At 32.1% G+C, this 11,602-nt stretch overlaps 2 protein-coding genes across 3 annotated transcripts; one reads left to right on the top strand and one right to left on the bottom strand.

Annotated features, from left to right (window-relative positions):
- Nucleotides 1-1,552: 1,552 nt before the first annotated feature.
- Nucleotides 1,553-2,215, bottom strand: LOC111028239. Its single transcript, XM_022306795.1, has one exon. The coding sequence runs from the start codon at nucleotides 2,213-2,215 to the stop codon at nucleotides 1,553-1,555; it is 663 nt and encodes a 220-aa protein (XP_022162487.1).
- Nucleotides 2,216-7,161: 4,946 nt separating this feature from the next.
- LOC111028238 (THAP domain-containing protein 1-like) lies at nucleotides 7,162-10,248 on the top strand. Of its 2 annotated transcripts, none has more exons than XM_022306794.1 (5): nucleotides 7,162-7,750; nucleotides 7,881-8,124; nucleotides 9,178-9,388; nucleotides 9,684-10,017; nucleotides 10,088-10,248. In XM_022306794.1, exons 1-3 carry the CDS (start codon nucleotides 7,680-7,682, stop codon nucleotides 9,181-9,183), a joined length of 321 nt encoding a protein of 106 aa, XP_022162486.1. In that variant the 5' UTR covers nucleotides 7,162-7,679; the 3' UTR covers nucleotides 9,184-9,388; nucleotides 9,684-10,017; nucleotides 10,088-10,248. The 2 variants fall into 2 exon arrangements, with proteins under 2 accessions (XP_022162486.1, XP_022162485.1); XM_022306793.1 differs by lacking the exon at nucleotides 10,088-10,248 and adding an exon at nucleotides 8,437-8,626 and having other exon boundaries at nucleotides 9,684-10,072.
- The last annotated feature ends 1,354 nt before the right edge of the window (nucleotides 10,249-11,602 follow it).

Here is an 11,602-nt window from a genome sequence, read left to right as displayed (position 1 = left end):
ATCTGATAACGTTAGATGGTTAAAATGGCCAATATCAGTAGGATTTGGTAATGCTAGAAGCTTAGTGAAGAAATCTAAATTTGAAATATTGCCATTTGGGGAAAAAGAAGAAGAGGTGGATGGTATTTCCTCTAAAATTTCGTTGGTCGATAAAGAAGGTGAGAAATTAGATAATGTTTCATGTGCAATAGTGCTGACTGAAAAAGACGGTGGACATGATGGTATTTCATGTGGAATAATGTTGATGGGAGAAGATGGTGAGGAACTTGATGGCATATCGTGTACAACATTGGATGAAAATGAATTTGAAGGACTAGGTTTTTCAATTTCCAGATTTTTGGTAAAGAACTTTGTAACTGACGGTAACAATTTAGTTTTTCTCTCTTCCTCTGCTTTGCGTTTTCTTTTACTCGCTCCACTTTCAAATCTTTTTTTCGAATCATTCATTTTTAATAAGATTTTAAAATTCAAATTGTACACTAAAAATATAACAATATAATACTTAAAACAATATATTTTTCTTTCTATATTTATTAATTTAAATTATATTTTAAATCAATGTTGGCCCAACAGATAAAAACAATGATAAATATTTAGCGGTTGAATGGGTTAATATAATAATTAACATAATAATAATATGTAGTGGTGGCTTGATGGAGGTATAAAAATATTAAATGCGAATCAAGGAAAATAGTCAAGCCTCCATTAAAAATATGAATAAAATGAATAATATATTATAATAAGTGACAATCACGTCCACGACAATATAAATATATAATATAACGTGACGATTTGCGAACACGGTATAATAATAAGATTGTCGATACTCGATATGGGATTTCGTGTTCACGAAATATTTAAGAAAAGTAATATGGCAACTCACGTGATTGTACTAACTACTTATCATCAAATTTTAAATTATAAGGTTATTTAATTTTCTTTAAAATTTAATATATTATGTAGATGAAATATATTAATATGTTCAAAACCATTAGTTTTAATAATGAATATTAAATTTCTAGTATTTACGTGACACCAATGACCACAATGATTGTATACGAATCACAATTTAATGTTGTCTTTCAATGCAAAATAATTGTAAAACTACTTACCTAAGTAACTTGTTGTTTCTGACACCAAACACCGTCAAACACCCAATAACACCACTCTCATATTAAAATCGTTAGAATGAAATGAAAAAAATAATTTCTTTCTTGAGCCGTAGATCGTAGTATATAATCTATTTCTATAATTTAGTATACCAGCTATTATAGGCTCCACTCCTATAGTTACCGCGTATCGCCGCCGCATGCCCGCATATCGCGATAAGACATGACAATATTATTTTACTCGTATATTATTATTAAACACATTAATTATTTTATTCTATGGTGTATCCGTATTCCGTATACACATTTAGTAATCACTTATCAGTAAACTTTGTATTATTTTAGTATTCAATGATTTTATTTATTTGAACCGAAATTTTTTTTAAAAAGTACATTTTGCTGCGAGGCCCCTTTCACGATGAGGCCCGCGGAAAATCCCGCCTTCAATCATATGTAGTTCCGCCACTGTATATCGCTTTTACATGTGCTTGAACCAACACCCTTTCATTATTGTACCGCGTGATTAACGATTGCCATGCTACGGTATAATTATTAGATGTTGTTTCCAAACATTTTATCGAACTCAATGCCTCACCTGATAACGATTCGCGTAAATAAAAGAACTTTTCTATCGCCGTTAACGACACATTGTTATCTATTAGTGCCGAAAATATATCGTAAAACGATGCCCATTCTTGATAATTACCGGTAAATTCCGGTACGCTCAACGACGACAACTTTACCGTCGACAATGCTTTATTCATACACGCATTAGGTATATCGATGTCCGAATTTTTATTTCTACTCTCGTCTTGAGATACAGTTGAGCCTGCTGCTATCATGATTTTCTCTGCTGCAGCAATAGTTTTAAAGTATAAGTCTTCAAATTCCATTCTATACTTGTTTTGTACATCGAGACTGATCCCCTCTTCCATTTCTATGGCCGCTTGAACCTGTTCATATTCTGCCCATGACTCTTCTATTTTTTCTCGCCGCGCTTTTACCTCAGTCGAATCAACACTTTGCGATTGTAGATAATTTGAAAATCTTGTTATCGACGCTTTCAATTGTCCTCTTCTCGTTATCATGTTCTCTTGTCCCCCCATCTTCGAGACCAATGTTCAACTATGTGATCTAAGAGATAGATAGAGAGGGAGAGAGAAAGAGAGAGACTATACTGTACTATGACCTTATACTTATCTGTACTATAAAATATATACTCGGCCACTCGGGTGAAACCGCCTAGGATTAATTTAGGAATAAAATGGAAAACGCCTTACCTTATATTCCCGTGGGTGAACTTTACTTCTGTGGACGAACTTTACTTCTGTGGACTGTATTTTCGCACGATCTTTCACATTTTTCGCTGATCAATACACTTATGGCCCTTTTTTTTTTTTTTTTTATCGGTAACTGATTGACCCAATAACGCTTGATCGAATATTAATAATACTTAATTCGCACTAATTCACGACTTACGATTTGAATCCGGCCCGAAGGACCAATGATTACGATAGCTCATTGCTTAATTTAATAAAACAATAACATTGAATTAATATTATTTCTCTTTATTCGCTAGTTCATAATCGAATATTAATATTGAACGGCTACGACGCGTACGTTACACTGGTACGGTTTTATTGCGACTGCGACGGCCGATCGCCCGTCATCGAAGACCGCTCTATCGGACGTATCTTATCTTACATTTATACTCTATACAAATAATCGTTTCGGTATCTACCAATTTTATTATATAAGTAAAATATCTCGCGTACGCAACAACAACTTCAAATCTGTTACATTTAGTTTGTAGAATCATTAAACCATATGTTGGCGGAAAAAAAATCAAGAACAAATAAATTTTAACTGGTATAACGATAGGAAAGGGTTTTGAATATGATGTTTCTATTTCATAGAGTTTAAAGCAGAGATATTTAATTTTGACCGTCCAAACCGCACCTATAATTTCATGTGAACGACGAACTCCTCGTTGACACAAAAAAAAAAACCGACTTTGTTGATTTTTTTTTTCATATAGGTCGTATATTGACACTTGTAGATTGCTATTTGTCGTAAATTTTACTTTATATTGTATTTTTCGGTTTAAGTATTTCCGAGACAACTTCAAATCTGTTACGTTTAGTTTGTAGAATCATCAAACTATATGTTGGCGGAAAAAAAATCAAGAATAAATAAATTTTAACTGGTATAACGATAGAAGAGGAGGTTGAACGTGACGCTTCTATTTCGTAGAGTTTAAAGCAGAGAGATTGAATTTTGACCGTCCAAACCGCGCATATAATTTCAAACGAGCGACGAACTGTTCGTTGACACAAAAAAAAATTTTTCACAAATTAAATCGAACAATTTTTTGTAGGACCTAGGTAGCTACTTTTCCTAGTATTGTAATTTTAAACAGCGTTATGAATTAATTGGATATATTATATTTACATAGGATACGTCCACACCAGAAGTGACTAGGTACAGTGAAACCTGACTTAACGGATACCTGTCTATAACGGACTTCTCTTTTAGCGGACAAAATTGCCAGGTCCCGACAAAAAGATATTCATTCTAATGTATTTCGACCTACCTATAACGGAATCCTTCTATTACGGACACGGACACTAATTCCAACAATGTCGTAAAGGACAAAAATACATACATACTAGTATACTACCATTGATTATAAATACTATATATACCTATATATATTTTACCTTTATAATCAATGCTCCGTACATAGTACACACATACAGCCGTACGGGTACGACATAGCTAATGTTCGTATAATATTTCGCTATAATATATGTTGGTAGGTACCGATACGTACCGTTGCGATCTTCGTCGACGATAAACAGACGGTTTCCCGGAGTAAAAATTATTTAGCTAAAGATATTTAATTAATTGATTTAATTTAAACTTAAGACGAAAACTAAAATCGATATCGAATTGTTCATAAATGATAAATATATATATTATTATAATGACATTATTATTATTTGACAAGGAATAAAGAATAAAGAATTAAAGGAATAAAAAAAAGTTTTCAATAAAATAATATTCAATAGTAAAAAAATGTATTTAAAATACCGTTCAAATATTTTAAAAATAATAGTATTTTAAAGAGTATTCAATACGGAAAATAGTATTTGAATACTTATACTCAAATAGTTTGCAACACTGATACTGATACAGGTAAATATATTTAAAATGTTCTCATGTATATATTATATTAATTTAATATAATTATTTTTATAGATTCACTAGTGTATAATATTGATACTGAAGATATTTTTGCTGACTTGGCTGCTAATCATAAATTGTTGGACCTGATGGATACTGCTAACCTGCCCAGTACCCATCCGTGTTATAGCAGATATAGGGCAGATATTAGCTGACACCCTCGAATGAAACAAAACGCCCGGGGTACATCAGAAGAATATATTGTATATTTGTATGACATTCAACAATTCAGGCAATGGTCGGATCGGCAAGCTGCCGAGGAAATCTTGGTGGGCCACTCAAAATATGGGCCAGATATGAGTGTTAAGTGGTAACTTTTTCTTTTTATTTTAATGAGAAATGAGTACAAACATGAGTATAGAAATATATAATTTAATGAAACTCAGTGGGCCGATACCATGACTATCCTGTTACACCGTCACCGACTCGAGAATGGACGAAAACGCAACACGACAGTAGTACACCACTAAACCATGGTATACGGTATATGGGATGCGTGGACGGATTATTTGTCATTGCATAACAACGGAGTGCAAGAACACAGCGATACGGAACGCAAACAAACGTGACATACCACATACAAGCTGATAAAATGTATAAATTCGACAGTAAGTCAGTAACAATCAAGGCGGAATGTGCTACAACAAAATACGAATGCATATTGATATTTAAGATGACACTTACGGCTAAGGCGGACATGTAACAAAAACGGACATAAACCGTCAGTGTAATTAATAAAATAATACGTGATGCTATAAAAAAACGACTGTCGCGACATAGCGACATGGCTGACACTTAGACGCACACTTGGTCAAGGCAGAAGACGGGATATGACATGTCAATATATTAATATTATGTAGATGTCGCTCATAATGACATCTTGGCCAGGTGCAACGGCGGGTTCGTTTAGTTCCAATCCGCGATGACGGGTGTATCACCAGTTGAAGTCACAATGATGCACTACAATGCCTGCGGTGAAATCACGACTTTCCAACTTGATTTTTGTCGGGCCTGCATATTTCAGCTCATTAAAAACTATTGATTCATCCAGTTGGCGGAGGACAGTGACCGGATCTACATAGTACATCATAATATTATAACTATTATTAAAGTTAAGATGTGCATCTTCGGGCCATCCTCTTGTAGGGCTGTCGTCCGACATTTCTACCTCCATAATATTATGTACCTACATGGCTACAAATCGATACCTGATATTTGACAACATATATGTGCATTGACCATTGATTAAGTTTTTATTTTGAACAATCAACCAACGTGTTCTTGTATGATTTCATGAACAACAACAATGATTGTAGTTCTTTAGTTGTGATTTTTCCTTATGATTATATAATGTTCAAAGTTTCCTCCCGAAAATATTCCATTAAAAAAATTCTTTCTGTTTTAATACCTTTTATGGGTAATTCATAGTTATATCTATGATTTATTTGTGTTGTTGATCGCCGATATAGCTCCTACAAATTCGGCGGTTGGCTATAACGACTTGCGGCGTTAGGGATTCGGGTCACCAAATGAATACACAATATTTATAAATACAATTAACAACGTATGTGTGTGTACACTCATACAAATATAATAATAATAATATATTAACGTCGTTGCGTGATTATATATAATACACAAAAAAAGCTCTACCTAGCGGGCGCCCCAATATATAGATTTAAGAATACTGAATAATACACAATAATAATAATACAATTTCAGACCAATATGGCCGAGCAGACAAAATATAAATATATAGTTACAATGATTAATTGAATACCAATCAATGTTACAACCTGACGGCTGACTGCAGCGACATTCGCACGTCTCCACTCCGACGAGCTATAATATCCAACCAGACTGAATGGCAATAGGTGACGGCAACAGGTGGTACACTTCCCAGGCAGACAGGTCACTGGACAGGAAGTTCCAGGGCTGATGGCGAAATATGTGTTTGAGTGACCGTGGCTCCAGCACAGCGCACGCGGTACACGACCGTGCGATCTCCGCAGAGAGTGATACGTACTAGTATATATGTATACTATTTGTATATATACAAGATATCCTGCGACCGATCACCAGGTGGCACGTGGTAGCAATTATAATAGTAGAACAAAACACGTTGGCCAAAAGGACCAAGCACACTGGCGTAACAGGCGGGAGCTGAGGAGATGGTTCGTCAGTCTCAACCGCGGAAAACAGACAACACCGGCCGGCGACTCTGTCTTAGCTCGCGACGAGTTGTCTGCCGATGTAGGAGGGGTGGGATGCTCGGTGAACTTCGACGCCGACGGCACGATAGCACCCGCCGATAATATCGGCGCGACGTGAAGTTGTTCCGATGTTCGAACATGTTTAACATTACATTTTTATATATTATATATAATTGCCAAGTAGTTTAATTTATTTATCCTTTATTAAATTTAAATAATGCAATTTATGAACAAGAAAATATGTTTCTATCTCAATCGTCTACAATAATTTATAACCATTTTTTGTAATGTTTGATACAGTGAAACCTGTATATAACGGACAGTCACGGGACCAAAATAATTGTCCGTTATAGGCAGGTGTCCGTTGTAGACAGGTTTCAATATTTTAAAAATTAAAATTTTTATGTACATTTGTATTGTTTTATATTTTATAATATGTACAATGTACATATTAGGTATAATCTTTATTAATATTATACATATATGTATTATACATTTATACACATACATTCTACATTCATTAAATTTAAAGGTTTAAGCGGCACGGGAGGTGGCATTGCTAAGGAAAAGATGTACAACTCTGACTGCGACCCGATAGAAACTGAATAAGAACGTTTGATACTCATGATTATCATTTATGCGTATTGTAATTTATATCTGGATATCTTGGACTGTATAAATTCAATAGGCAATTAGCGTTATCGTAATCGGCGATTGTGTATTTGGTCGTAATCCGTGTTTTCACTGAATGACCTAATTGCGTTCCTTATAGACGCTGTTTCATAAACAAAAAGGTAACATAAATGATAAACATAGATTTTGACTGATTACTGATTCTGCTATAAATAAATGAATATGGCTATTGCAATATTGCCTATTAATAAGCACCCATCGAGTTAAATATAGTATATACTACACTGGAGCGCGCACTAGTCGTCAAAAAACGAGCCGGCTCGTTGATTCACTTCCCCCACCATTGCATGGCAAAAGGACTGGATGGCACAAGGCAGTGCGTTACGCCGTTGCACAATTTCGATTATTTCATGGCGTCGAATTCTGTTTACTGGTTAGATTCTTGCTTTATTGTAAATTCAATCAAACTTATTTTATCATGGTAATTTCGTGTTCTTCATATGGGTGTACAAACCGGCGGAAAAAAGGATGTGGTATACAATTTCACTGGTATGTAAAAACATAGGTAACTTTAGTCATTTTTGTACCGATTATTCTAATATAAATAGCCTTAATATTATACAAGATAAACGTTACTGTCTGATGAGTTTAATAAAATTATTTTGTTTACCTGGTTTAGCTTTCCTCTAAAGAGGCGATCCTTTTTGGCAAAGTGGATACATGAAATGAAACGCAAAAACTTCAAACCTTCTGAGTATAGCTATTTATGCAGCAAACACTTCACAAATGAAGACTATCAAATCCGTCCAGGAGCAACTGTGAAATGGTTAAAAGATGAGGCTGTTCCATCTGTATTTAAAGAGTTTCCTCAACATTTACAGAAGAAAAAAGTTGTTTGCCGGTTGTTACAAAGAAACCCATTGGTAAGTTTAATAATTTTACATCATATAATCTTAACCATTTACCAATTTCATAAATTGTTATTACCTATTTTTAATTGATAGTATGCAATATACTTAGATCCTGCAGACTACACAGTGACAAATGTTGCCATTATATTTTTTAACAACATTAAATGTTATATACAAATTGTGCATATAGGTAGGTTTACATACCTACAAAGTACAAACTTTTCATCACTGTACATTATCTAATTTTAAGACATACACTTTTACCCAGTGACATAAAAATTTCTAGATATGCAACTTTTTTAAGTATGTATGCACACATTTTAGACTTCCCCATCATTCAACCATTCGAAGCTGGATGAGCACTATGGAATGTGAGTCTGGGTTTTTGGAAGAAGTCTTCAAATTTTTAAAACTTGAAGTAACTCAAAAGACTTGGTTACAAGACTGTTTGTTGGTTTTTGATTCTATGTCGATCAGAAAACAATTAATTTGGGAACCTGATAAAAGCAAATAGGTATGCTGGAAATGTAGAATTTAGTGTTGGTGAAAGTACAGAGCTTGCTACTGAAGTTTTAGTTATTATGGTTGTTTGCTTAACTAAACAGTTTAAACGCCCAATTGTTTTTTTTTATGTGAATAAGATAAATAGTAGTGTATTCAGTACATTATTATCTACAGCTATTGTAAAACTGCATGAGGTAGGCATTCAGGTCTGGAATGTTACGTGTGATGGTGTTTCTGCTAATATACAATGTTCAAAAAGTTGGGCTGTAGTTTTGATGTAGACAACTTGAATACAAAATTCACTATAGATAAGTTTATAGAAGTATATTCTATGTTTGACACTTGCCACATGCTTAAGCTTGCTCGTTCTTCTTTAGCTGGCAAACAAATTATTCAGTCAAAAAATGGTGATATAAAATGGTCATATTTATGCTCTTTGAACTCTTTTCAAAATGAATTAGGATTAAAATTTGCAAATAAGCTAACTGCACAACATATTAATTACAGAAATCCTAAAATATTATTAATTATTTTATTTAAAATTTTTATGAATATTTCCAGATTTGATAGAAGTGATATTGATTTCATGTGTCAATATCAAACAATTATGGGGCCAATTTCAATAAGCTTGGATTTACTCCAAGGTGATACTAACATGTCTTTGGTCATCTCCTACTTACAATTGAAGGATTAATTTATGAATATGAATTAATGACAAGTGATCAAACAGTTTCTAATTATATGAAACTTCTGGTGACTGCCATACTTCTTGGTATGTAATAATTGATATTTTTTAAATACATTAATCTTATTTTGCCAAGTACTTAAATTGTACACATTTAATTTCTTTCCATTTTAGCTGTTTTTGGATTACTTTATTGGTAAATACTATTTACTAAGTAGTAAATATATAGTATCTCTTAGTTCTAACAGTCTTACTGATGTATAATGTAACATATTAATCAGCTGATCTATTATTTATATTTGTATTTCTGTGTAATGCCTACATTTATATACTCATGAGCCAAAATAAACAAACTTTATTGATAATAATTTTTGTTTTTTAGGTTTGAAAACAAGGTTTGCTGATTATTTGATGGACAAATTTTTAATTACTGCTGCAGTCTGCCACCCACTATTTAAAAAATCATGGATTAAAAATGATAAAAAAAAATAATTGGCCCCAGAATATAAAGTGCTTGTTATGACTTACATACCAGTGATAATGACAATAGTGATGTAGAAGATAACCAAATGAAAGATAATTTATCTTCCTTTTTTACCTGGTTACAAAATTCCTGAGATTAAAAATCAACAGTTACTGATGAAATAGATAGATATTTGAGCTTATCTCCGACAAAGACTTTAGAATGTTTGCATAATTTACCCACTATCAAAAAAGTAAGATTAGTTGAAAACTTCTTATACTATTACTAGTAATATTACAAAAACATTTGTACTTAAATTTCAGGTATTTGTAAAGTACAACACTCCACTACTACTTACTAGCAGTGAATCAGTAGAGAGAGTGTATAGTGTTGGTGATGCAACAATTCAAGAAAAGAACAAATATGACGAATCAATATTTTGAACAAATAATGTTCTTAAGATGCAACACTCAAATGTTCGATTATTATAATACATTATGAATGATTCAGAATTAAATTGGTTTTTTTGTTTTGTATTTGAAAATTATTTCAAATACTTTACCATACATAGTATATCTGTGTTATTTTAAATACTTTATTTTATAAGTATTTAAGTAATTACTGTAAATACTGATTCAGTAAACATAAACCTAATCATGTTCCCATATAGTGTCTGCATCACATTATAGTGATAGTCATACATTTTTGTCTTGGAAACATTGAGCACACAAAATCCTAAATAAAATATAATAAATGTGTTAGTAAATGTTTAACATAAAAATGTCAAGTATATTTACCAATATAGATAGGTTTATCAAATTTAATAATCTTTTTCTCTAGATCGACTGCGTTATCACTGTAATTGGTACAGCGTTTAAAAGTGGACTTATAAATTAACTTCTGGTATAACCCAATGTAGGTAAACAAGGAAGAAAATAATAATTAAAAAAAAGAACACAATATACTATGTAATATAATGTAGGTTTTTTTATTTGTTAAAATTCTATGAATTTCCTTTTGAAGACTATAAAATTAATATAGAATTTTGTGGTTTTCAGTTCAAATGGGTCTTCTGTTCATTTTTATACCAATTTTTTAGAGCCATGGCCAGCACATGAACAATATTCTTGGGGATTTAGTTTTAGGAGACAAATTCCGGATACCATATATGATAATATTTGAATGAAGAAAAGTGTTAAGCTGAAGATTTTGCTTAAATATCATTAAAATATAATGTATCTGCTGTTCAAAAATTAACACTGTTTTGTAATGGTGTTAAGTTAATGTATTAGATGGTGCTGATCCAATACAGCTAAATAAAAGAATCCAAGCACTGCAAGTACTTTTAAATTTACCAATGGCTAAAAATTAATATGTAGAAATATTTTATTTATTGTTTATTTACTTGTTTAGCTAAATAAAGGTAGCAAAAATAAAAATAAAAAAAACATTGATGATTTATACTTATTAACTTACATTTATATCAAAGTCAATTACTGTTTTTGATAAAATATATGCTACCAATAGAGTTTTGGTTTTATTTTCTTTAAGCCAAGTATTCAAATGACATCTGTTTATTTTTTTTGGAAATATTTGTCTTCAAGTTAGATAAAGGTATTCATCTCATTAACAACAATTAACTTCAGCTACTCGAGACAGTTGATGTACAAAAACTTCCTACTTTATAAAACTAACTTATACAATAATCCCACAAATAAATAAATAAATATTACAAATAAAACATTTTTAAAAAAATAACAAACAAATTTTGTATTATTTTGAACTTAATATTTTTATATTATAATTAAGTTAATTGCAATTTTTCTTATTCATAGATA

This window comes from Myzus persicae, unplaced genomic scaffold, assembly GCF_001856785.1.
Source record: "Myzus persicae strain clone G006 unplaced genomic scaffold, MPER_G0061.0, whole genome shotgun sequence".
Taxonomy (NCBI): domain Eukaryota; kingdom Metazoa; phylum Arthropoda; class Insecta; order Hemiptera; family Aphididae; genus Myzus; species Myzus persicae.
This window is presented reverse-complemented; position numbering and strand designations above follow the sequence as displayed.

What these genes read in the sequence shown, in the direction of transcription:
- LOC111028239 (XM_022306795.1), bottom strand. Translation starts at nt 2,215, where the DNA reads ATGGGGGGACAAGAGAACATGATAACGAGAAGAGGACAATTGAAAGCG.
- LOC111028238 (XM_022306793.1), top strand. Translation starts at nt 7,680, where the DNA reads ATGGTAATTTCGTGTTCTTCATATGGGTGTACAAACCGGCGGAAAAAA. An exon ending in TGTGGTATACAATTTCACTG is followed by an intron (nt 7,751 to 7,880) that starts GTATGTAAAAAC and finishes TACCTGGTTTAG; the next exon opens with CTTTCCTCTAAAGAGGCGAT. An exon ending in TGTTACAAAGAAACCCATTG is followed by an intron (nt 8,125 to 8,436) that starts GTAAGTTTAATA and finishes CACACATTTTAG; the next exon opens with ACTTCCCCATCATTCAACCA.